Raw genomic sequence first — 27,451 nt, 5'->3', positions numbered from 1 at the left:
TTTTTATATTTTTCGCAATTTCTGAAAAAACAAGGATGACTTTTTAAGGAATAAAACAGTTTTTTGTACTTCAAGAGATTTAATGTTTAAGATAAAGTATTATCTAAATGTTCGGTCTTCAGGTATCATTATGCAATTTATCATTATCAAATAGATAAGTATCATGAAGATATACTATTGCTGTGTTCTGACATTCATTGTCAACTCTAAAAATCTATAATATATGTGACATCAGTATATGTGATTCCAATACTAGCAGTGAATATCAAAACATAGTTCATGAAGGCAAAAAATTTATTTCAGTCAATTTTCATTTCTTTAATATATTAATTAACACTTTATAAAGTCAAAAATACTTTGACAAAATTTATATTAATTCTAATACAATCGAGAAATATAAATCTCTTATTAACAATTTTTTGTTAAAAAATTGTTATTTTACATTTTCTTAATAATAAATCTGAAATTATTATTTAAATTAGTTAAATTACAATTATTGCACATGTATAATTTAGTTAATACACGATTGTTATGTTTATATATATATAAATGTATATATAAAATAATAAGATATTAATTTTATAAGGTTTATATGTGCATATGTGTATATTTAGATGATTAATAAAAAAATTATAAAAGAATTGTATACTCCAAGTTAATGTAAATTACATAAATTATCTTAATAAATTGATAGAAAATGCATAACGATAAATATTTATAATGCTTCTACAATTTAATTATTTATTCTGTATTATTGTTCTATTATTTGTTCTATTATTTGTTCTATTATTTGTTCTATTATTTGTTTTACTATTCTTTTATGAAATTTTGTAATAACTAAAGTAACAAATAACGTATAATATAGGTTAAAAAGGCACATATTACACACTTGATTCATGATGGTGGAATCCATCCGCCAAATGCTGTTTCAAGTTCTTTGGCAACCGCAAAGCATAAATGATCATTGTAGGGAGCTGCTACCACCTTTAATTTAAAGAGAATATGAATTTTAAATATTTGTAATATTTTATAATAATAATATAAATTTTTTAATAATATAAATTTTATCGTTTTAAAACTAAATAAAATAATATAAATGTAATAAAATAATATAAATATATAATAAATATAAATATATAATAATTCATAAATATATATATAAATAAAATTCCAAATATGTAATAGAATATACAATACAAACAAATGCCATATGTAGCAATCTAATACCTGAATCCCAATTGGCAAACCCTGTTCACTCAAGCCCAGTGGCACTTGACAAGTTGGAAATCGCAAAACATTGAACAGAGCCCAATAGCTGAAATTGAAAGGTCTCAGAAGTGCAGTATAATGATAACTAGCAGGAAATGGTGCTGAGGGATAAAATAACACTCCGTTGTCACTTAATTTCTCCTACAAAAGAATATCCACAATAAACATGCAGTGATACATATAGAAATTTAGACAAAAATTAGCTAAAGAATATATTTTTCAATTTTTGAATTTTTTTTTCTATATTTTATACAAGGTATAATAATTTAAATATTATTTATTATATACCGTTATTCCTTGTAAAAAAATAAGCCAAAAAATCTTAAACCATTTTTTTCTATAATGCTTAATAAAGCAGTAAGTATTGAGTATGAGGAGAGCTAATCCAATCAGCATCGCTCTTTAGATAGATACACGTCATGATCTGTATACCTGGTAAATGTGCGTGAGGTAAATGTACAGTTTATAATCTACAGCTCACTGATAAACGTCTAAAGGACACTAATTGGATTAACTTTATTCAGTAATTATTTTATTAAATATTATAGAAAAAAAGATTTAGGACTTTTCAACATAGTTTTTTTTATAAAGAATAACGCTATATAATTAGTAGGAGTTATTTAAGTTATACCTTATATATCTGATCCTTTTTTTTATAATAATTACCGTTAAAAATTCTTTTGCTTTTGCAATGGTACTTTTTGCCCATTCAGCATTCTCCCGTGGAAAGAAATCCTCTTCTATCAGTTTTAAAATAGCAGCCAACGTCAATTGTGAGTTTCCAGTGAGTAAATTGTAAATTTCTCCACATGCACTAGCGACATACTGCAAAGTGAATATTTTTGAATCAAAAGTTAAATTATATTTAAATGTTACAAATGGAAATGCTTAAATGAAAATATGAATTGTATAATGTTAAACTTAAGTATTACTAATACAAAATTTTATTGTAATTGCTAGTAAATTCTGCTGTTTTACAGCATAATTATATAGTTTTATATTATATAGTTTAAAATTTCATCCTTACCCTTTGATCTGTTATGGCCAACTTGAAATTGAAATTTTCGCAACTCATGCCATATCTCCACAATTTAAAACTATATTCAGAACCTGGTATCTTAATCTACAATAAACAATAATTTCTGTGTAAATCTTCAAATTTCATTTGATATTTAAAAATAAAACTTTTCTAACCAAATGTTAAAATAAATCAATTTTTACAAGACAGAAAAAAAAGAGAAAAAAAGAAAATGTAATAAATTCTTTATCTTAAAAAATTATTTTTATCTTAATAAAATTAAATAACAAAATCTATAGTGTTTTACCTTTGTTGCAGAGCCTGTTATTTCTCTAAAATGTTGAACTGCTTTTAATAATGTAGCTCGCATGGTCCTGTTTACTTTGCTTACTCTTAAATCGCCAGAACTCTCTTGATAGAACACTTTCAGATTTTTTAAATTCACTGGTTCATCTAGCTTTAATTTAAATACATTAGGACCGATCAGTACCTTTAAAAAGGGAATTAGATCTTCAGCTTTTTTACAGAGTGGTCCAACTGTCGCCATGGTATCTGGATAATCTTTGTCGCGCAATCCGATTCCAGCCATTGGAGTCAATCCTAATAAAATTTGAAAGTTTCACATTTTATTATGAAAATATTTTACATATTTATCTATTTTTTTCTCAAAAAAATATATTATTATTTAAATTTTGGAATTGCAGAAGCAATAATTTTAATAGAAAATTAACCTTCACTAGGCTTGTGGCCGAACAATCCGTTAAAGAATGCTGGCAATCTTATGGAGCCTCCTATATCACTACTGATGGAGAATGGAGCGCCACATGCTGTTACTATGGCCGCTTCTCCCCCGCTGCTGCCCCCAACAGTTCTAGTAGTATTATAAGGGTTATTTGTTTGTCCATATAAATTATTTCTCGATTCAGTCCATAAATTAAGCTCGGGAACATTAGACGTAGCAATTAAAATTGCACCAGCCTCTTTGAGGAAACGAACTGTTGTGGCATCTTCCTCTGCACGATGATTGCTACGACAGGTCAAGCCCATGGAATGAATTAAACCTGATAAAATAATTATTAATAATTAGTTTACACACTTAAATTAAAATTGCAGTATTCAAAACAATATTGTACAATGTACTGTTTAAAAAATATTCTACATAAGATTTGTTTAATTTTGAAGACATAGAACAATAATATTAATGATGATTATTTTGCTCAAGAAGTCATTTTTTTCAATAAAACTATATATTTTCTTACAAATCAACTTTTATTATTCTCCATATAAAAATAATAACAATTATAATTATAATTATGAAAATAAAAAGTAATATAAATAATGTTATCTGATAACTTTTTAGATTTTTATATTCTATCTGGACATATTTTGTAAAATATAAAATAGTAAGCATTTCTACATGCAAGCATGTATATAATCAAGTTAAGCATTAAGATAAAATAAAATTTACACTGTCAGATGCATTATTATGCATTCAAATTTTAAAAGTTTAAATATTAAACATATATATATATATATATATATATGTAATAATATACATATATATATATATATATATATATATATATATATATGTATATTATTCTTATTTCATATATTATCAATTTTTAATATTTATTAAACTTTTCAAATTTGAAATTTAATAAATTCAAGTTTTAACTTTACACATTTTTTTCAAAAGTCAACAAAAAATTCTATGTAATTTTATTTCACTGCCCTGCATACCTTTAACACGATTGCTTTCTTTTGTGGTAAATGGTACTCCCAAGAATGGCTGCATTATTTTTATTTTATCCAAGTCTGTACATTTTTCAATCATAGCATCCACTGCTTTTGCTTCTTCAATTGCATCTGAGTATCTATCTTCCACAATTGCATTTATCAAATCATTTACTTCCTTGCATCTTTCAATATAAGCTCGTACAACCTCCTCTGATGTAATCTTTTTTGTTCTAAATCAAAATACATATATGAGTATGTATTCTTTTCATACATAATTAAACATTTAAATTATATTCTAAAGTTGATATTTGTATATCAACAATATATTATTAACAATATAAACATTACTAGCTTCAAATAAAATTTTTATAATCAAGTGTATTTGGAGATATTTAAAGAATAAATATATTGTTAATTATTTTAACTATTGATACAAATAATTAAATAATATAAATATTCAATAAAACATATATGTTTACAATAATTTCTCTACTAATATATATTAATAAAAAAATTCAAAACATTATTGCAATAAAAATAAAAATGTAAATTCTTTTACTGTATTATAAATGAGCAAATAAAGATAGATGATTGTTTTTTTATAGTTATCATAAACATAAATAATTGATCCCTGATAATAATAGAAGATAAGAATAGAAATACAAGTTTAAATAAAAATTAAATATCATTATAGATACATATAGGTATATATGTTTATAAAATATAAAACAAAAGTAGTTTATAAAACTAGTATTAGATTATGAATTAATTGTCCAAACTGACAAGATTTTAAAACTCTCAATTTTTAATATGTTGACTGCCATTTCATATATATCATTCACATATAGATAATATTTTTTATTTCACAAAGCATTTTGCATTGTCAATCAAATAATTTTGAAATTTTCAAATAATCAAGAAGTTTCATACAATTATTATTTAGAAATTAAATAACAAAAGAAAATATATTTTTCATAAAATTAAATGTTATTTTATTTTGGCAGTGAACATGTTGATAATACTTTGTTGACTACTTATTAAGTAAAGGATAAATTACTGACCTAATCTTCTCTGCTAAAGAAACAGCGCTTTCCAATAATAGCTTATTTTTTATTGGTGGTACTTTTTTTACTTTCTTATCATAGTATATGCCAAAGACAAAATCTATTATGTTATCAAAGAGAAAATGTAGCTGTACAATCATACATCGCAGGAAATTCCAGCATAGGTTTTTGATAAACTGCAATGCATCTTGGTCTTGTGGAAGATCCTAGATAAGATATATTAAAATCACAAAAAATATTGAATTTTGAAAATTTTTTTAAATCTTATAAAATAACTATTTAAATAAATGTTCAAATTTCTCTTAGAAATAAAATCAGGCTATTCAACATTTAACTTACTGCAAAAAGAAACATTAAAAAGTAACATTAAATAATAAGAAAACAATATCATTCAATTTAATTATAAAAGTAAATAAAAATATTAATTTCAAAATTGTTAAATAACTTAATAAGAGAATACAGATTATTTTTTTATAAAATTGATCTTTATTTATTACGAAAACAATTGATCTAAGATAAACATTAGATATGATCAGTGACAAAGTTATAATTATTGTCAGTAAAAAAACCATAGAAATATAAATTTACCTTATTCTTCACGGAGGTACACATAATTTCGTAGAATCAATGAAGAGTAAAATATCAATAAATATACCAACAGATTTTATTTAAGATTACGTAGCTCGTACAAATCGATCAAATCGATTAGACTCAAAACATGTCGCGTAATTCAGACATATGTTTTAAAAATTATACCTATCTATATGTTTGATTTATTCGGTATTTATATGATGTTTACATGCTATTTTTTATCCGCTAGTCTTTAATTAAAAAAAAAAAAAAACCTTATCCTAATCCCCAACACTATAAGCGCCGTTGTTCAAAACTATCAGAATTTATTTAACGCAGTTCAATGATCTTTACTCCCTTGCTACACATTCCAAAATATGCGAAATTGCTGAGTAATGACTCTCGCACATCAAACGCGATGAGCGATGTTCAATGTGGAACGGGTCTGATAATTGGACATTGGTGCGTTTTTCATTGGACAAAACCGAGTGCACGGTTGAGAACTCGGACGGTGCAGAACGGTACTGTTCAAGTGCACCGCTAGGGATGATAAAGGGATGAGATCCAAACGGACACATTGCCGATTGGTCGATTAAATAAAAAAATTTTTGATAGGTGGCTCACTAGAAAATTCCTAAGCATCGGCTGATGTGAGTAGTGTGTCCGATTAAAAATGTGCGCATCTGGGATACGCTCCTCTATAAAGCTGGGTGCACAATAAAAAACACAGGCAGCAGGAACAGGGAATAGGGAACAGGCAACAGATTTCGACCAATCAGAAGTATCTCCTATATTCTTCACAGCTTCTGATTGGTCGGAATTTGTTGGCTGTTGTTATTCCCTGTTCCTGTTACCTGTGTTTTTCATTGCGCGTTTTTCAGCTATAATTGTATAGTCAAAGGTTTCGAAAGATGGGGTTATGTTTGCAATGTGGTTTACGAGTCTCTTCCTAACGTGGAAAGCAAAAAGATAATTCTAGCGCAATGAAAATACAAGTCATGTGATTTTAGATTACTTTCTCGTTGCTATTTATCTCTTTATAACATCAGTGTATGCATGGTAGTGTATGTTAACGATTTACCCATTCAGCGAACAGAAACTTTCAACTGTAGCGTTGTTTCTGAGCATTCTAACCACAATTTTTCTTTCGTTTATTAAGAACCGAATAAGACGTATTGTGTCATATAATCTGAGCTAACTCAACAAAAAGAAATTCGCTTATCGGGTGTACTTTATTCAAATGCCACACGACAAGAAAATTACTCGGCGCAGCCGATCTCGCGATCGCGAACGAGAACGCGAGCGCGACCGAGAGCGACGCGACCGTCGACGTACCAGAAGTCGATCTAAAGATCGCAAGAAGGACAGGAAGCGATCTAGATCGCAGGAGCGATCACGGGAGCGAGATAGATCACGTGAGCGCGACAGATCGCGAGAAAGAGAGCGCGATCGCTCGAGAGAGCGTCGCGACGTCAAGGACAGATCCAAGGACGAAAAGAAACGCAAGGGTAGTCCCACGCTCGCCGAAGATGATTCGAAGAAGGATCTGAAGAGTGATGCTAAAAAAGAGGAGGAGGAGACAGAAGAGAAGGTCAAGTCGATACCAAAAAAGGAACCATTGAGTCTCGAGGAATTATTGGCCAAGAAGAAAGCGGAAGAGGAAGCTCGAGCTAAACCAAAATTTCTCACTAAGGAAGAACGAGCGATTTTAGCATTGGAGAAACGTCAGCAGGAAGTAGAAGTGATAAGAAAGCAACAGGAGGAAGAACGCAAGTTGCTGTTTCACAATGATAGTACTGGCAAGGAGAGAGAATGGGATGACAGAGATAGGTATTTAAATATTTTGATTTTAGGATATGTTGTTTACAAGATATATGGCATAGGTAATTTTTATACCAATTTTTTAATCTAATTTTTATCAAGCATGATAATGAAAATTCTATTGTTATAAATCTTGTGATAATGTCAAAAATATAATTTTTTTTTATCAGTAGAAGGAGAGATGGACAACGCTCGCGTGAAGACGAGATCAAGGACAAAGACAAAGAAAAAGAAGTAGAGGCCATCAAGGAACGGTATTTGGGTTTGGTGAAGAAGAAGCGGCGAGTTAGAAGATTAAATGATCGAAAATTTGTTTTTGATTGGGATACTTCAGAGGATACTTCTGTGGATTATAATAGCATTTACAAAGAGAGGCATCAAGTGCAATTCTTTGGACGAGGTAATCTAGCAGGTATCGATATCAAGGCACAAAAGCGGGATCAGAGCAAGTTTTATGGTGAATTGTTAGAGAAGAGACGTACAGAAGCTGAGAAGGAACAAGAGAAGTGAGTCTTATCATCTCACTAATATAGTGGATTTTACTTTTTGATATACAGTTTTTATCAATAAGATCACAGTAATTATTTTGTCTTAATTATTTAAGAACAATATAAAAACTTTAAAAATTTTTAATTTGAAACAAAATTGCACTGTACAATCGATTTAGATCTATGTTATATTGTTATCCTTATTAATTATCATATTGCTATCATTGTTATATTATTGTGACTACTATGAATCATTTCTATAATTTCTATTTCTATAATTTCAAGAATGAGGTTAAAGAAAGTAAAGCGAAAGGAGGAAAAGCAAAAATGGGACGATCGACACTGGTCCGAAAAAGCCTTGAACGAGATGACCGAGCGTGATTGGCGTATCTTCAGAGAAGACTACAACATCACGATAAAAGGAGGACGCATTCCTGATCCTATTCGTTCTTGGAAGGAATCTGGCTTTCCAAAAGAGATTCTGGATATTATTGATAAAGTTGGTTATAAGGATCTCACGCCCATTCAGCGACAAGCTATTCCTATCGGTCTACAAAATCGTGATATCATTGGTGTCGCCGAAACTGGTTCAGGAAAAACTCTGGCATTTCTGATTCCGCTGCTATTGTGGATCACTAGTCTACCGAAAATTGAGAGACTTGAGGAAGCGGACCAAGGCCCTTACAGTATCATCTTGGCACCCACTCGGTATCAATTATTATTCTAGTTCTTACATTGTCTTTATTAATTGTATAACGTGTTTTTATTCTTTAAATTTCAAATATTTGCTCAATTGATGAATTGATCAATTGTATAAATTTATAGAGAACATGATTTATATTATATGAGATAAAGCCTAGCATTTATTTATTGCAGTGAATTAGCGCAACAAATAGAAGAAGAAACTAATAAATTTGGCCAACCATTGGGCATTCGAACTGTCGTTGTAGTGGGTGGTTTGTCGAGAGAGGAGCAAGGTTTCAGATTACGAATGGGCTGTGAGGTAATTTCTGCAGTGTTAAAATTATTAATTCTAGAGATATATGACTCAAAGATTTTTTATGACAAATTAAATTAATTGAATTTTATTTTTCAAATTTTCATCAAACCGAATGAACAAAATTTTATTTAAATCGAATCCAATTTTAAAAACACAATCTCTAATGCAATAATTATTGTGAACTTGAAGTTAATATGAAGATTAATATGAAGATAGCAAAGTTGATTTGATAATATAATATATGCGATTGATATTCACATTTCTTCCATTCAAAAATCGAATAATTTTGATTTAAATAACAGAGATTTGGATGTCAAGTCAAATGGACTTCGATTTTAAATTTGAAAAACTAATTAAAGTAACAATAAAATATTCAATTTATCTTCCCTTTTAGATCGTTATTGCCACACCTGGCCGATTGATAGATGTTTTGGAGAATCGTTATCTTGTATTAAATCAGTGTACTTACATCGTATTGGACGAAGCAGACAGAATGATAGATATGGGTTTTGAACCAGGTAGTCTAATAATTTAACATTTTTATTGTTTCATTGTTTTAAAAAAATTAAAATTCTGTTTAATTTATTAATATTTCTTTTCCAATTAAATACGATATTTTTTTTATTATTTTATAATTAACAATTACGAATATTGCGTTACAAATGGATAGATTTTTTTATGCAACATACTGTCTTTTATAAAAAAAAATTAAGCATTCTATCATACTATTTCTATCATACAATATATAATATACAGACCAGCACTACGTCTACGAGTGCGCATAAAGCTGGATTTATTCATACATTCTCTCGTGGATGTTTATAAATGAATATCTTATTATTTCGGAATTTGTAAAATGATACAAATCTTTACTTAATTTAACCGTTCTATCTGTTCGAGAAACGATATAGTTATTATCGAATACTATGCAACAATGCACAATGTTATTAAAACAAATGTTAATCTTTTTTTTAGATGTACAAAAAATTCTGGAATATATGCCTGTGACAAATCTGAAACCGGATAATGAGGATGCAGAAAATGAAGAAAAACTTTTGGCCAACTACAATACAAAGAAAAAATATAGACAAGTACGTTTCTAAATTTATTAACTGTTTGATAATTTTTATTCTTTTTGATAATTTTTGAATCATGCAAATAAAAATAATTTGCAATCATTAACTCAATATTTTGAATTTGACATTTGTTTTTCTTTTAAAAAGGTATCATCTTGTCATTTACATTTTTTATGTTAATAGGTATTGAAGAGCCAAGAAGATTAATTTATTTATTAAAACAGCTAATAATTACTTTTTGCTTTTAGACGGTGATGTTCACCGCCACCATGCCACCAGCTGTAGAACGACTTGCCAGAACTTATTTGAGAAGACCAGCAGTAGTATATATTGGCAGTGTCGGTAAGCCGACAGAACGCACCGAGCAAATAGTTCACATAATGGGTGAAGCTGACAAGCGAAAGAAACTTATGGAAATACTTAGCAGAGGCGTTGAACCGCCTGTCATTATATTTGTCAATCAAAAGAAGGGTGCGGATGTCTTGGCAAGAGGCTTAGAAAAATTAGGAGTATGTAAAATAATAAAAATAGCATCATTTTTTTATTTATTATAATTGTGATGGAACTCATTTCAATTTATGACGTTTAGCTTCTCAAATGTGAAATTTTCATTAAAATCTCATTCGGAACTTTAAAAAAAAAAATTACAAAACAAAATCTTAGTAAATATCTAATATCATAGTTATGTTTTCATTCTAGTATAATGCTTGTACCTTGCATGGTGGCAAAGGCCAAGAACAGAGAGAATATGCTCTGGCATCTCTTAAGGGTGGAAGTAAGGATATTCTGGTAGCCACTGATGTCGCGGGGCGAGGTATCGATATCAAGGATGTATCAATGGTCATTAACTATGACATGGCTAAAACTATTGAGGGTAAGTTTATTTTTCTTTGTACAATCATTAATATCATTAAGTTTCTTTAAGTTTCTTGATTCAAGAATGGATCAAAATAATCTATTTCTAAAAATCTTAAAAGTATAATATTTTTTCTAATTCACTTAATTTAACTTAATATTTATTTAGATTTTTATTGTGGATTATTTACAGATTATACGCACAGGATTGGTCGAACCGGTCGTGCTGGCAAAGCTGGTCTCGCTATTTCCTTTTGCACAAAAGACGACAGTCATTTGTTTTATGATCTTAAGCAAACGATCCTGGCTAGCCCAATATCTACTTGTCCGCCTGAATTGCTGAATCATCCGGATGCTCAGCATAAGCCTGGCACAGTAGTCACGAAAAAGCGACGGGAAGAGAAGATATTTGCCTAAACTTTCTTTGTGGCAAGCACTTTGAGATTTTTAAGGCTCGGTTTTTTCGCAGCGCGACGTGGATTATGTGACGTCAGGAGCGAGACGTATAAAAAGTTTCTTGCATCATATAGCTTTATTTTGTATTTTTCCCTTAAAAACATGATATTTTCATCTTCTTAAAACTTAAAAAATACCCGAAAGTAAAATATCTGTCCAATAGATCACGTAAAAGTGTAAAATAATTCCTGAAACAATGGTCAGTCAATGGTCACTGCTCAGCTATTAGAAACACCTAGATCTAATGATCTGATGATTTCTAATGGCTGTGTATCATTATTTCAAGGATTATTTTACACTTTTACGTGATCTATTCGTAAATCGTGATTGGACAGATATCTTACTTTTTTGTAAGTTTTAAGAATATGAAAATATGTTTTTAAGGAAAATGTACAAAATAAAATTATACGACGCAAGAAACTTTTTGCATGTTATTTTTCGCTTCTAACATCATAATTCAATATGGTTGCAGCGAGAGAGCCAAGCCTTAAATCTAGGCCTGAATATCGAAGACTCGCGGTTGCTAGAAATAAGGCATTCTCATTTTATACATGTGTATAAATTATAAATAAGCTAAGAGTTCTTATTATTATTCAAATATAATTGTTGTGAAATGAGAATTCAAGGATTCAGTTATACTTTTTAATAAAATGATAACTATGCTTCTTAATAAATTGGATTTTCGAGAACAATGACGTGAAGACATGCGAGATGAAAAACTTCTGACATCAATGATATAAATAATTATTTACAATGTAAATATAAAAAAATTATTTGAATAAAAAAACAATATATAGTCAGTAGAGTCAATTCTATAATTATGCAGGCGGTGGAAGTGGAGTTGTATAATTACTATCAACTTTGCATTCTTCTCCCCAGTTATCTGGTATCATTGGCTTCAGGATTTTTATAAATTTGTCGAGCCGGCATACAACGGTGCATCCGGGTATCGTCATCGGATACGGCTCGCGTGTTGTTGTATTTCTTAGAAATACCTGTAGTAAAATATTTCTAATGAGTTCAAGAAAATATCAATTAATAATTATTTATTAATACTAAATCATTGAAATTTAATATACAAATAGAAAAATCGAATATCATCAAAATTTCAAAGAATGATTCGAAAATATCTTTTTTCTGTTTATTGTATAAATTGTTCATATAGAAAGTTATAAGTATTTGGAAAACATCAAGCACAATAATTCTAGATGTTTCCGATTTAAGTGTTTAGAAATTCTGACTTATTTGAAAAATTAATACTTGCCTGAACGTTCCATTCATCCTCGTCTTCGTGCAACTCTATCATCGTCATGATGTTGTAGTGAGGCATCTGATTGTACCAAATATGCATTGTATCCAGCAAAGTAACAATGGTGCTATCATGACCGATATACATAAACATTTTCCTCTTTTCAGGCTGTAAGACACCTTCCTTCTTCGCCAGCATGTCATTGATGATTTTCTTCAACATAGGACCACCTTTCAACCTGCGAAATTCGTCGTTGTATGTATTAAGCTGTAATTCGAGCAAAGTCAAGGGGATAAATTTATCGGGATAGTAGTTCTTTGTCCACTCTGGTAAGTCCAAATTCATGTGCTTCTGTAACAATAATTCGGATAATTAAAAGCCGAAGTCTTAATTGAAAAGATACGTATAGCGTTAGTCACTTTATAGAATAGCACCCGGACGTTAATCGCTATTAAAAAGAAAGAAAAAATGAATTACCTCTGCTGTCAATGTGGCATATATTGAACTAACGTCATCAACAGTCGTGATCGACAGGCCTGTGAAGTTCGAAAGCTCTGCGAACAATTGCTTGTTGTCCTCGTGCACCTTTTGAATTTCCGGCAAGTCGTTTGCCGAAGAGCGTATCTGTGTGTACCTCGGACATGTGTTCCACACTAACATAAGCTGGAAGATTTATATGATAATCACGATAACGATGATATTCACGATAATAGTTATGACAAAAATATATGACAAAATATACTCGATCCGGTTTCAATAATATTGGATTATGATATCATAACGTTTTAAATATGCTGCATACGTAAAAATAAATTTAAAAATATCGAAAAAAGTTGATTAGTCTGGCCAAATATTTGCTTTACCGTGTCATCTTGACGTTCCTGGTAGAACAATGTAACTGGCTGCCAAAGAACATCAGATTTGAACATCTGCTTCTCGCTGGGTTTCCATAGAGCAGCAGCCTCCACCATACCTGACATTTTTGTGCGGTCTACAGCGGTGGTCTGCAGATAGAATATATCAGGATTGTACGACGAGCCTAGGAAGTCACCGTAACGCTTTCGTAGAAATAATCCTTGATTATATTGATTCTTCCTTCCCTCCTAGATTAATTAATTGTAGTTAACTACGATTTGTAAGATAATTTACTTAAGAAGCAAAAAGTATTTACATTTGTTAGCTGACCCCAGCCATATGGTTCCATAGTGTCGTTGATATGAGGATCGTTTGGATAGGTGTCTACAGGTGCCCTCTCTCCATGTCTTATTACCTAAAAGCAGAAAGATTTCGCGTATCTCGCGACACTAATTTCGTCCCTTAGCGCAAATCAATGATAATGAAAAGTCGATTCAACTATTTATGTACCTGATAACTTTCGATTTTGAAGAATTCTTAGCTGTTTAATTATATCGTGTGTGATGAATCGGAATGATATTTAACAAGATTCTGTGAAACGCGAAAAATATGTCTAGTGGATAGAAAATTTTGATTAACCGATCGTTTTAAAAAGACCTAGATTACCATTTTTTTAAACAAAATCGAAGAGCGACGAAGATACATACAGAGAATTGTTATCCTTTGATAACGTTTAATCCCAATATAAATACAATTTATCTGCTCATCCGACTTTTATATGAGGAGTCGTTGATTTCGAAGAGAATGACTATGAAACGGCATGAATTGATGAGACGTGAATGTTTGGATCTTGATTAAATCTCTTTTCTTTACCTGTTAAAAATATATAAATTTAATTTAATACCGACTAACTAAGCGAAAGAAACTAAAAAAAAAACTTGTATAAAAAAGTTGAATTAAATAAAAAAATTATCTTATCGTAAATTGATAGAAATACTCGATATAATTTGCAATTGATATGTAAGAACATCGCTCGTAGTAATATAAAATAATGATTGAAATAAAAATATAATTGTATCATTTATATACATAACGATGTCTTCATAATAAATGATGAATTAAATGAAACTAAATGCTAAAAAAAGAGTGACAATAAATGCTTTATAAAAAAATATTTATTTTTCGAATTTATAATTTAGAGATTTAATATTGTTTTCATTTCAATTTTTTGTTATTTATTTATATAATATTTTCAGAATCATCTACTAAAATTAATATAAATCTATATTAATGTTCCGAAATGTTCTGTTTAAATAAAATTGAAAATTTTTTCAAGATTGTAAAATTTTAGAACTTGAGATATAAAAGTTGCTAGGTCATTAATAAAGAGTTTTTATATGTATCTAAATATATATGCATATATACCACTGTGACTTGCCGCAAAGTGTCTTTTTTAGTTTCACGATTTGCCTCTTCTGAATCCGTAATTTTAAAAGACAAAGGTACTCCTAAAATATAAAAAATAACATATCTATGATAACATTCTATTATATATAGATATATATATATATATATATATAAAACATTCTGTTATATATAGATAATCAATATATATATTTACATATGAATAATAAAGCCATTCTGTAAATAAATAATACGATACTTTAAACAAAAAGTTATAATACATTAAATGAAAAAGTTAAACTGAAAATATATTCTAAACTTTTTTTAGTATTTATACATTTCATATCAAATATTTATACATATTGATATTTAAATGCATATATATATATATATATATATATATATATATATATCACATTAGCAAAATTATTTTATTATTTATTTGAAATTACATTATTCCCGAATGTATTGAAAAAGATATAACATAATACAATTATCGAAATGATAATCAAAATAGGAGAGCATATTTATATTAAGGACAATTAGGATCAAATTCCGTTCAACTTCAAACACAATATTCAAACAATTTTTACCAATGTAGATTAATTTTAATCTTTCTGGTTTATTTTTTATCTTTTTTTAACTCTAAGATTTATTTTTTAACTCTAAGATTTATTTTTTTAATGAAAAGATTAAAAGTTATAATTACATTGATAGAAATAGACATTTAATTGATTATCAATTAAATCGATAGAATCGATTACTTAAAATAAGACGTGTAATTATATATTTTATTGTTATCTTATCTTTTTTATACATTTAATAACAGAAAATTAGTTTTTTTCATATTAGTAAAATAATTTAAATATTATTTGATAAATTAATCATTGATTAAATCAATTTGATCCAAGTCCTCCTGAAAGTCCTTTCTGAATACAAGATTGAACTATCGCTTTATAGGCAATTTAATCGAATTCTGGTTACCTTAATGACGATTAATTCAATTGGCAGTATTGCTTACTTAAAGCAAGTTTTTAATTATACAATTCATCATCATTTTTTTACACATTAAATAAATAATAAAAAAATAATAATTTTGTTAACAGAAGAATTAATAATGCGGATCTTATTTGATAAATTAATCGTCGATTGAGTTAATTAGAATTTTAGAATTAATTAGATTTGAAGAGATAAAAAATAAATTTTCAATTCGAGTTGTACTTCGGCAGATATGGAAATCGAGTTTTCATATTTCCTTACAAGTGTATAATAATTTTTATATCTTTGTAACAGATTATAAGTACTACATATTACATCTGAGAAAATACTTCCCGCATTATTCATAATATCAATGTATCTGAAATATTACAATTGAGATTGAAGAGATACGCGAGAGAATCTATGCTTATATTACATTAAATTATATAATAATATATATCGTATAACTTAATAAAATGCAACAACACGTTATCTCCTTTTTTAAGATTTATATATATATATATATATATATATATAAAAAATATAAACAAATTTTATTAACTTTTTACGCATAGAACGAATAAATATACTATTTTCAAAATTTAATAATACCGTTTTTGAATGTTCTACTCGATGATGAAGGTAAACGTTAAAAAGAACAAGAAAGAGACAGAAAAGTATCAATTTACCTAACGTCAGCGTGAGTAGCGCAAAAAGAGGAAGGATTGTCGCCGAGGGGAACATGCCGAATTAATCGCGGACCAGAAGGGCTGAGTGATCCACAAATAAATCTGCAAGAGAGATCGTAAAGTACATGCGGACGTGTGTAATCGTGTACTGAGAGAGATTCGTGACACGTGCACGTAGATAAAGTCACATATCCCCTCTCTGCGGAAAAACGACTTGCTTTCAGACCTTGTAAAATTTATTGATAATTACTGTCGCACGTCGTATTGTTAAATACGACGTATTGTTAGCTCGATGAGTCTTCAACGAAAGTGTAAATATTTTGTTTGTATTTTTCTTTCTTTATTTTTTTCCTCTTGTTTCCCAAATTGATTCATATTAATTTTTTGTTGTTGTTACATATTGTGTAAAAGAAAAGTCATGTAATAATATATGCGTGTGCGAGTATCAGCTGAGTTTACGGAAGTAAGAATTAATTTCACAGAATTGCATGGATCGTAATAATGGTTCTTGAATAAATCCTTGATTCGTTTTTGATTTTAAAATAAAGACTTGACAATTTGTAGCTAAAAGTTAAAAATTCGTATCATAATTTATGTGCGTAAGCACATTCGCTTCACCGTTAGTTAATTATTATCAAGGATAAAAATCCTTGAAAGGAAAGGAAGGTAAGGGTAGGTAGCAACCCTTTGAGCAATAATCTTGACCTTGACATATATTATGACTGAACAACATTCTAAAGCTGTTTTAGCTGTCGATCATTCTTTATTAGAAAGTTACTAACAAGACAAGGTTTATAAATAGATGCTTTTTTGAAATTATGAGTTTCATGTATCCATTAAATGATTTACATATCAATTAAAAATTTTTTTCATATATGTTGACTATACTTCATTGACTTCATACTTTATCTTTCTAACACATTCACTTTTTTTTCAAATGCATCATTCGAAGATGGAATTTTATTTCACGTGGAAAGTTGAAAACCTATGTGAAACAGTACAATATATGTGTATAGACATGTGTATAACGCATACGCATTTTAACTATCATGACCCTGAGAGAGTTCCGCCTTCCCTGCGGGGAGGAAGGGGGCTGCACCCGAAAGATCTAACTTAATCCATCATAGTGACAGTTAAATAATATATAGTATAATATTCCTAATGATAGGTAAATATGTGAAAAAAATCACTCTAACAAGTTTCATAAATAGATAGAGTTAGATTGATATTTAATCATCACTGTGATACGGGTTAGATTTTTTGGATGCAGGAGTTGCCCCCCTTACTTTCATTTTTGCCATTATTAAATTGTATCATAAATATATATTACAAAATAATTTTGCATTATACGACATTAATATTTTTCATGATGTTATCATGCTATATCATAAAACGTTATATATTTTTAAATTTACCATAATTCTCAATTAATCCTTTAAGTTATATGTTTTAGAATTGAGCAAAATAATTTCTGTTGTATATTTCCTTTTTAATAATATTGATATGAAATAAATAAAAATATAATCACATATATAATATATGATACACACACACACACACACACACACACATATATATAAAATTTTGTATCAAATTTATAATTTATATGTAATAAAATAAAATTTATATCATAATTCTGTTCTCAGTTATATAATATTTTTGCATTGCAGAATACTTTTGTGTAATGTGCAAAAAATTGTATATATTGTTGCAAAACTTTTATTATTTGTGCAATATGATAACAAGATAATTAACAATGATAATAAAAAGACAAAACAGAAAGGATTTGCATACAAAGAAAACAATGTTTACAATTTTGCAAAGGTTTGACTCATCGATGTAACAAACGATTTTACAATATCGACGGCTACGACGTGTCGCACACGTGACAATACAACTTTACAAACGTGAAAAACAATAGTTTTTCCGTCGAGACTGGAAATTTTATCCATGTATAATGCATCAACTATATCTATATATATAGAGCATAGACTTGGCGATAACAGCATATGGAAAAAAATTATAGTTTTCAGTTAATAATTCATGCAATTACGATTAAATAATGCTCATTATTTTTTATTATGTATAATTATGTAGATAGTTAAGTAACACCGCTGTTAACTTAAATCTTATTGAAGAGTATAACATGAATTAAAATTAAATTATATAATTCTTGAATCTTCTTGTTATCCTTGAGCCAAGTTGTTTTCACGTCAAGTTTATTTATGAAAATACATGTTTAAATTTGCATCGCAAGATTAGTATTCAAGACTAAAAATTACTTGTAACTAATTGATTGAACGTGATCATGACAATTGGAAAATGTTTTATGTAACGATTCATTGATAATGATTATTCCGCGGGTTATAAAAGCCACGAACTTGTGCAATGTTTCAATCAATGCTATCCAAAGCTATCGGAAATTCTTAATAAATAATAAATTCTTTTCTTATTTGTTTTTCTCCTTTCAAATACACAAGATAATAAATAATATTCTAAACCTAAACAGATATTCAAGTATTGAAATGCTAACAATAAATAATCTGAAGATTCAGATTATTGAACATCCAAATGCGATCATCCAAATTTATAAAAATTCAATTATCAAAATTCGCCAGTTTCGCACGATTGGACTACCATTCACCATTCTTTCTGCGAAATTTGAAAAATTACTTTCCAATCGGATATTCTTTTACCGCTGGCGATCGCGATCGCGATCGCGATCGCGATCGCGGAGATTTGCCGATCTGGCCGTTGCATCTGGATTCTATCTGAAATCAAGTCCGTCGATAGATTATCGGTTGTCTTTCAATGAATTGCCAGGGCGACCGAGATGCTCGCTTGTCAGTTAGCGTCAGTTAGCGTCAGCCCGCCCATATTTCCCAAATTTCCGCTTCAAGTAGAGCTTACGCGCGAGCGAATACGCGCCACGGCGCTGAGACGCGGTCTGACTGTTCTGATCTTGGGGAACCCAAAATCGCTTCAATCGTGGATCGCGTAGGCGAAGCCGGCCAGGCGGCGGTCACCAAGCACCGGAAGTCCCGGCGCAAGAAATCGAAGAACGCTGCCGCCGCCGTTGCTGCTGCCGCCGTCGCCGCTGCCGGCGACTCCAAAGTGCGTTTCTCTGCGTTTAAAGCGCAGACTTCCTTCCCTTGTGTTTCCTATCACTCTTCTTCTACAAATACAAATTCTACTAATTCGCGAGAAGATCGTATATAGATCTTCCTTTTCGGAGAGATTTCGAGGATTTGCCTTTTCAAAGGTCCAAAATTGTTCAGCTGCCAGAGAATTTACGGAATCATTTATTAAATCGAAATTGAATTGCCAAGTTTCATTGCCAAATTGCCGGAAATATACGGTAAAAATTTCAAAAATTTTGAAATTTATCTTCTTTCTAGTTTTGAACGTCGTCGAAATCTTTCCGAGTTTTCTTCGCTTTTCCGAAAGCGGGCGTTACATTACATTATTTTCACGCGTAAATAAGACTTGATAAAAGAAAAGAAAAGAAAAAAAAAAAAAAAAAATCAATCATCAATTTATATATCTTTCGAGGCGAAGGAAATGGCGAATACCTGCACCGAATTCCGAAAGGAGATACACAAGTCCTTCGTCTTGCCGGCGATGCAAACAACACCGTCATACTCCTTGACGACGATACAGAACCAGACGAGCTCGACCACGGCGATGCGACCCCGATCTCTTTATACCGCACACAATTATCATCCTCAAACCGAGGATAGCAATTTTCAAGTACAGCTAATTCCTGAACTTTGTTCTTGATTTCTGAGATTTATCTTTATTTCAAGCGTACAATTTTATAACAACTCTCTCTCTCTCTCTGGTTATCTAAATGGTAAGAATGATTTCAAGAAATTGAAATCGATTACCCCGGAGAGATAATTGATGATGACTAGTCGAAGCAAATTTGATAAAGAAAGCAAATGACACACGATGACACACACACACACACACACACACACACACAAAGAAAAAGATACTACAAAATCTACATATCTTATACATTCTATGATTACTCTCGTTGTATACAAGATTCTTTAGAATTTAGTTATCGATAAAAATTCTGAAGTTACAACAGTTATGCGCGAAGATAAGATAAAGATAAGGTAAAGAAAAAAAGAAAAGAAGAGAATCTTTTTTAGGGAAACTTGAGGAACTATTAAGAGCACGTTTACTCGGACCGAAGTTGATCTTCATCTTAAAAAATATTAAACTTGTAGAAATTTGTCATCGTTACCTCGTGTTCCCTTATGACGATTAATCAATGAGCTTCTTCCGGATGATGATCCTTGTAGCGATACAACGAGCTAGCCAAGTACTTCGAGCCCCCGGCTGAACAGTGGAGCGGTCTGGGTGGTGTAACCGCATACTCCGGATCGGCGGCGATCTGGCGGCAAGCTAGGAAGTCGATCGGCGGGCCTTATTACGCGGCCGAGGAAGCCTCCATCTACACGGAGAATTGGCGGGAACATGACGCCGACATCGGTGTCGGTGTCGGCGGCGCCATCGCCACCCCCCATGGTACCATATCGTTGAGACTCTACAACAGAATACGCGTAGACATAACTATTGACCGTGCCGTCAGAGTGATCAACTTCAAGGTGACTATAACTATACAAAGATGTCTTCATATTTACCATATCATTCGCCATATCGTTATTATCCATGATGTGAAGATATGAATTAAAAACGAATCGCGTTAATGATACTGCTTTTTTATTAACATAATTCATTTTATATATATATATATATATATATATATATATATATATAAAACATTGAATATCCATTCCGTATAATAATTAATTAATGTATAGTAAATAATTATTATATTATGAAATTTCTTCCTTTCTCTCTTAATAACGCAGTAACTACGTAATGCAAAATTTTTGAAATTCAGAAAAAGGAGACTCGAATTGAGCTTGTCAATAAGATTATAAATCAATTCCGAATAATAAATCTAACGCTACGTCTCATTTTTCATTTCCTATAGAACAATATTGTTATGTCCCTGAGTGGTTCTGGAGCAGCCGCCGCTCTGCTACATCCCAACGGCAGAATATATCAGTATGGCTCGCGGGTGGAAATCGTCGCTCATGACACGCACGGCAATAACAAGTTAGTTCAAGCTTCATCGCTATTTAATTTACGCATATGATCGCGCTAATTAATCACGCATATTTTGGCATATTTTGTCAGGTACGCAAAAATGTGGTACAAGGGAGTCAGTTTCACATCGGAACAATGCGCGCTTGTCTATCTGGTAGATACGGCTGGGACTAGAACCACAACGGATTCCTTTTCGGATATGAGTCAGGTAGAACAAGCTTAATAGGAAATATATATCCTACTTTTTACTTTTGTACTAATCAGCTCGACATCTCATTTTATTTTTCCAATTCGAATCATGCGTATAAATGATTGATTCTTTAAATCTAAATTTATTTTCTTTAAAGAGAATTCCGTTTTCTCTAATATTTTAAAAGATATTTCTTAAATTCTGAATCTTGATTTCATAGACTTCTTTATATGAATGTTTCTGATCGAAGCGTTGATTATATTATTCTTATCAATATGACGTTTAGAAATTATTTATTATAGCATAAAATCTGTCTTTTTTCGAAATATAGTCATTATTTCTCTACAATACTAACAATCATAGCTTCCAAAGAAAGTTATTTTTAATTTTTTGTAAAAAATTATTAAAATTTATTATTTATTTGTTTATTGTTTATTGTTTAGTATTTTGTAAAAACTAAAATCTTTTTGTAAATATTAATTCATTGATTGATACTGAATATTAATTCGCATAGTAATTATGACAGATTCCAAACGGCACGTCTTGATTAGCGAACCGTTAACTAATGATTAACCAACAATGTCTAGCCAACAACCGCTATGCCAATCAATAATGATGCCCGAGATGTTTATTTTCAATAGTTACATATCCAGCATTATTTAAAAAATTATTGATAAAGTTATAATAAACTTATCGTAATTTTTTATGAATAACTCGTAGGACTTTTCATTGAGCGTTTTCTATTCGGGCTCTCGTCATGGACCGGCATGCCTGCAGGAAGCTGCGACACATCTCAGCACAGCTCAGTACTGGCAAACGGATGAAAATGTTGAAAATTGGATTATCAATAATGTCAGAATATCTCAGACTCCCGATGGTCTTGTCAGGTATCAATGTTTAAACTCACCTATATTTAGAAAATTAGAAATAAAAAAATTAGAAAAATTTCGCGTCTGCCAATAATAATATATATTAGATATAATTTAATCTATATAATAGATTGAATTTGTGATCTCTCACTAAATTTATCTTAAAGAGTTAAGATAAATTATATAAATAAATTACATTGACTCAAATAATTTTACTTCATGCTAAGATTCTTATTGGCTTGCTGTGATCATCTAGATTGCTGATGTCACAGGAGTGACAAAACACAATATAAATGTAAAATACATTACAATGGAAATAGTTTTTTCATTAACGTTTGTAATATACAAAAAGAGACGTAGTATATAAAACTTGCAAAATATATTGAAAATTTTCCTTTTGTGCCAGTAATTAATAAATGATATATATTCAGAAATTAATTATGATTAATCTAGAATAAAGTCATAATTCTAAATATATAGTTATTGATCACCAAAGTTAAAAAGAGAGTTTTCGATATATTTTACAAATCTATTTTATTGACTATAGGCATTGACATGATGTCATTAAAAAATATTTCTCTTTTAATATATTTTTATTACGTATTTTTTCGCCTTTGTATAACGTCACGATCTAAAATGATAAAATAGAGAGTAAGAATCTTAGATTTCGTCATTGTACAATGATATTATACATATACAAAATAAAAAGAGAAAGAGAGAAAGGGAGAAGAAAAGGAAAACTGAGAGGAGGTAGAATACACGTATAATTATGAAGGTATTTCTCTCTATTGCAAACTGCATAACTGAGTATTAAGGCTCGGCTCTCTTGCTACGAATATATTGAATTATGACGTCAGAAATGAGAAATGACAAATGCAAAAGGTTTCTTATACAGCTTATAGCTTTATTTCGTAGCTTTTCCTTAAAAGCATGATATCTTCATATTCTTAAAACTTATAAAAAAATATCAGAAAGTAAGATAAAATAATAATCATTGCTCAGCTATCAGAAATTAGGTCTACTGATCTGGTGATTTCTGATAACTTAATAGTGTTATTTCAAGATTTCAAGATTATTTCAAGATTTATTTTACACTTTTACGTGATCTATTGGACAGATATCTTTCCAGTATTGTTTACAAATTTTAAGAAAACATCGTTTTTAAGGGAAAGATATAAGATAAAGTTATACGATGCAAGAAACTTTTGGCATGTTATCTCTTGCCTCTGGCGTCACATAACTCACGATGCTCTCACGATGCTCTCACGCCGCAAAAGAGTCGAACCTTGAAAAGCTGTAATAGTCTAAAAATATATTTTAACATTATTTAAGATATATTTTTAATCTTTTTCATTGCACAATAGAATTGCGCGAAATAGCAACAAGTATCAATTACGTACATCACCCAGCAATGGAACAGCATCCTTGACGACACCTTTCTTGCACTGTACGGCATCCTTAGGGCAAACGTCCCACCTATTTGTTCGTCGTGGTGAACGTCGTATGCACTATGATGGCACTAGCTTCATCGTGAGAAATGCGGGTCATAGCGCCGGTTTTGACGACAACAACCAATTAAAGGTTTACTAAGAGAAAAGTCTCGCGGATAACTCGACCTCTCGAGCTAATTTATCTGCAAAGGAGCATCGAAGCGATGAACGCACGAATGCGTTCTGGTGCAGCGTGATCAGTTAATTTCAAACGACAAAAGTTATGTACTACTTTTGTTGAGAATTTGAACGAAACTAAACTAGATTACAATTATATTGAATATTTTAATTGTGCTTATGCTCTTCTACATTTAGAGGATTACTCGAATCTCATTTTATTAGAGTTTAGTAATTTAATTGAATTATACCTTAACCATCCGATATGATGCGGCAAAACGTTCAATAAAAGATTCAACCGAGCATCTTATTAAATTAATACTTTATTATTGTAATTGCCATATTTTTATTATAATAAATAATGATATCTCAAGAACACATAAAAATTTATATTTATTTATACAACACAAATATATTTCCTGAGTGATGCACGCACGCACGCACGCACGCACGCACGCGCACAGTAATAAACTAATTATATTTTATAATTTCCTTTATCTATCATGCTTGGAAAAAAAAACGGAATTACTATATGATTTTATTAGGCCTATAAAATCAGTTTTAAATAGAAGTTTATCTTTGCAATTCCACAGTGCAGTTTTATTTATAAATTTAAACTAAGATTAAAAAAAGATTTGTAATGTTTCTTTTTTTATTTATATCTAAATTAATATTTATCCATACTTGAATCAATTATTGAATTACATACATACATACATACACACTCATACATACAGAATATTTTTCACATCTCATCTAGGGGATCTGTCTCTGACTCATCTTCAGATTCTAGTCCTTTCTCAAATGCTCGTCCTATCTTGGCCAAGATCTGATTCTTGCGAAAACGGACATTGCTGAAAAAATTATTATTGATGGTTTAATTCTATACGCATAACATACTTATTTAATTTCACATCATTATCAATGTGAGATTTATGTATAAATGTAAACATTTTGCACACTTTTGGAAATCATAACTATTTTTTATATCAGTTTGTTGTTGAGTATAAAATAAAATTTTTTCAAAAATATATTCTAGAAATTATTTACCGCTTATGATTTTTCTGGATTTCGCTCAACGCCGATGACGCTTTACTACAGCTGGCATTTGTCTCATTGGATTTGACAAATATTCTACTTTCTGACTGTATCGTGCGAATATCATCAATGATATTATCTGCTGTGCTAGCGTCATAAAATTGCAGACTAGTATCTTCTTCTGCATCATATAAAGCACGCTTTTTTTCTTCATAAATTTTGCTTAACTTGCTGATAGTTGACAAAAGTTTTCCTGGTGCTGCTAGTTCCTTGATTTCTGGCATTAAATTGACATCCAACTTAGGCTGTTCTAATTTTTTATAAAAGTGCCTCTCAATACCATACTATAAAAAAAAAAAAAAAAAAAAAAAACATTTGTATAAGAAAATATTTTTCATTATATAGATATCAACTCATCTTCTAGTAAAATTTATGATTCACTGTTATAATATTTATCACTAATTATTTTATTTATTACTATTATTTATTACATAATTATTATTAATATTTTATTCATTAATTCATAATTTAATATATAATAGTACATTTTACTAGCCTAATATTGCATTAAATAAAAGAATTATACATTTTTTTTAATTTTACATATTTCCAAGTTTTAAATAGAGGATTTTTAAAAAAAGACATAAAATTGTTTATAAATGTAAAATCAATTAAAAATTAATCCATTAAAGTTAAACCTTGTATTTTCTATTTATTTTTAGCTAGATTAAATTAAATTTTATTTGACATTCTAATGAAAAAGATTATATTATCTCTCTCCTTTTTCTTGTCTATATCTTTTATTCTTCAAAACTTTGAAAAGCTTATAGTGACATTTATAATATCTATAATTGTATAAAAAAGTATTTTCAATCAGTATATAATATATACTTCTCTATCACTAATGCAATGAATAAATGCACGATCGACGATCAGTTTGCATAAAATGTAATTAGCGTCAAGATATTCTTCCTCTTTGATTTGATTATGCAATTCCATCAAACGATTCCAATCTGACAGAGTCATTCTAATCTTCAGTTGCCTTATTGGCATTTTATAATATATTCCATATGTAAGATATAAAGCTCCAATACGTTCCTTTAAACTGGATGCATTCACTAAAAATTGCTTTGTTATACAAAGAGCTTCTTCGCAAAACACAGTTAAAGCTGCTTCGGAAGGATGATAGCTGCAAGTTTTAAATATTAATTTTCTGACAAACTGAATCTGACTATCTTCTGACATATAATGGTATAATTTAAATCTTAGGCAGAAAGCTGGAGAGCTTATCAAGATTTCAAAGCAGACCATCTTTTTTTATTAAAGAATTAAATACACACGCAAAAACCAAGCCAAATTGCATATCCTTCCAGATCTCACAGAAATTTTGAAAGTGAGTATTATAAGATAATTCGAAACGTGTTATAAGCGCTTGACAATCTGTGCGGAAAGCTTCCATTAAACGTTTCTCTGTTAACAGAAGACAAATATTAATAATGTAATGTTATTATATATAATTACCATTCATGAGTTTTCAAAGAAATTTTTATTGCTTTACATTTTATTATACACATGTTTCATATGTAATATATATCTTTTTTATATTTATTCAATATTTCAAAATTGATAGGAAGTGATTATTCTCAACTCGATTTATTATATTCTTTTCAATAAAACAAACATTGCTTACGCTGCGAAAGGTATTGATGCTGCATGATTCTGTATTTCTGTTCTGCAAACAAGAGTTTTATTCTAGATAGAAAAAAAATTAATGTTTATTTTAACTCGCTTATTTTGGATTTCGATAAAAATATACTAATCGATGTGTTTTTGCATAAAAACAAAGATTTGAGTAAAAAAATGCGTCGCTTTGTTTTGCGAAGCAAGACATAAAGCATTAATATTAACTTTCCAGATTAAGGGTTAGGGTTGGTTTAGTGTCAATCCACAATAGGTGATTTAAGCTTTAAGAATTACGGCTTAAAGATTAAATATCTATGTCTCGGTCCATAATGATGTCGATCCACAAATGGACCGTAGCCTATGATTCGTCAATTTTTTACGATTACGACATAAAGCCAGCGGCAC

The 27,451-nt window shown here is 29.9% G+C and overlaps 5 protein-coding genes across 8 annotated transcripts; 2 read left to right on the top strand and 3 right to left on the bottom strand.

Annotated features, from left to right (window-relative positions):
- Positions 1-276: 276 nt before the first annotated feature.
- LOC105425587 (fatty-acid amide hydrolase 2) lies at positions 277-6,077 on the bottom strand. The gene is made up of 9 exons (XM_089079985.1): positions 5,680-6,077; positions 5,089-5,297; positions 4,031-4,257; positions 3,019-3,348; positions 2,595-2,887; positions 2,297-2,392; positions 1,936-2,094; positions 1,228-1,410; positions 277-984 (listed from the first exon to the last, which is right to left on the bottom strand). The coding sequence occupies exons 1-9, from the start codon at positions 5,701-5,703 to the stop codon at positions 895-897; spliced, it is 1,611 nt and encodes a 536-aa protein (XP_088936111.1). The 5' UTR covers positions 5,704-6,077; the 3' UTR covers positions 277-894.
- Positions 6,078-6,544: 467 nt separating this feature from the next.
- LOC105425550 (putative ATP-dependent RNA helicase DDX23) lies at positions 6,545-17,079 on the top strand. Of its 3 annotated transcripts, XR_016139937.1 has the most exons (11): positions 6,545-7,491; positions 7,653-7,988; positions 8,256-8,678; positions 8,847-8,973; positions 9,365-9,488; positions 9,946-10,061; positions 10,295-10,555; positions 10,746-10,920; positions 11,095-11,330; positions 12,774-12,935; positions 13,033-17,079. XR_016139937.1 is itself a non-coding variant. In XM_011636382.3 (9 exons), exons 1-9 carry the CDS (start codon positions 6,902-6,904, stop codon positions 11,316-11,318), a joined length of 2,373 nt encoding a protein of 790 aa, XP_011634684.1. In that variant the 5' UTR covers positions 6,545-6,901; the 3' UTR covers positions 11,319-12,031. The 3 variants fall into 3 exon arrangements, 2 of the variants coding, with proteins under 2 accessions (XP_011634684.1, XP_011634682.1); XM_011636382.3 differs by lacking the exons at positions 12,774-12,935; positions 13,033-17,079 and having other exon boundaries at positions 7,656-7,988; positions 11,095-12,031; XM_011636380.3 differs by lacking the exons at positions 12,774-12,935; positions 13,033-17,079 and having other exon boundaries at positions 11,095-12,031.
- Positions 11,986-16,674, bottom strand: LOC105425553 (prostatic acid phosphatase). The gene is made up of 7 exons (XM_089080035.1): positions 16,533-16,674; positions 14,887-14,969; positions 13,778-13,876; positions 13,470-13,709; positions 13,084-13,269; positions 12,622-12,957; positions 11,986-12,352 (listed from the first exon to the last, which is right to left on the bottom strand). The coding sequence occupies exons 1-7, from the start codon at positions 16,585-16,587 to the stop codon at positions 12,176-12,178; spliced, it is 1,176 nt and encodes a 391-aa protein (XP_088936161.1). The 5' UTR covers positions 16,588-16,674; the 3' UTR covers positions 11,986-12,175.
- Positions 16,849-27,436, bottom strand: Pbp45 (proximal sequence element A Pbp45). 2 transcript variants are annotated; one of them, XR_016139943.1, is made up of 8 exons: positions 27,054-27,436; positions 26,704-26,833; positions 26,255-26,552; positions 25,376-25,707; positions 25,061-25,179; positions 24,119-24,351; positions 20,788-21,090; positions 16,849-19,707 (listed from the first exon to the last, which is right to left on the bottom strand). XR_016139943.1 is itself a non-coding variant. In XM_011636379.3 (5 exons), exons 1-5 carry the CDS (start codon positions 27,076-27,078, stop codon positions 25,071-25,073), a joined length of 894 nt encoding a protein of 297 aa, XP_011634681.2. In that variant the 5' UTR covers positions 27,079-27,434; the 3' UTR covers positions 24,631-25,070. The 2 variants fall into 2 exon arrangements, 1 of the variants encoding a protein (XP_011634681.2); XM_011636379.3 differs by lacking the exons at positions 16,849-19,707; positions 20,788-21,090; positions 24,119-24,351 and having other exon boundaries at positions 24,631-25,179; positions 27,054-27,434.
- On the top strand, positions 20,020-24,625 carry fest (wurstfest). Its single transcript, XM_011636384.2, has 6 exons — positions 20,020-20,282; positions 20,846-21,151; positions 21,544-21,668; positions 21,750-21,867; positions 22,570-22,736; positions 24,083-24,625. The coding sequence occupies exons 1-6, from the start codon at positions 20,094-20,096 to the stop codon at positions 24,306-24,308; spliced, it is 1,131 nt and encodes a 376-aa protein (XP_011634686.1). The 5' UTR covers positions 20,020-20,093; the 3' UTR covers positions 24,309-24,625.
- Positions 27,437-27,451: the final 15 nt, after the last annotated feature.

This window comes from Pogonomyrmex barbatus, unplaced genomic scaffold (genome assembly GCF_055798465.1).
Source record: "Pogonomyrmex barbatus isolate J1 unplaced genomic scaffold, ASM5579846v1 scaffold3, whole genome shotgun sequence".
NCBI lineage: Eukaryota > Metazoa > Arthropoda > Insecta > Hymenoptera > Formicidae > Pogonomyrmex > Pogonomyrmex barbatus.
Note: the sequence above shows the minus strand (reverse complement) of the source record. Positions and strands in the feature narration are given on the sequence as shown.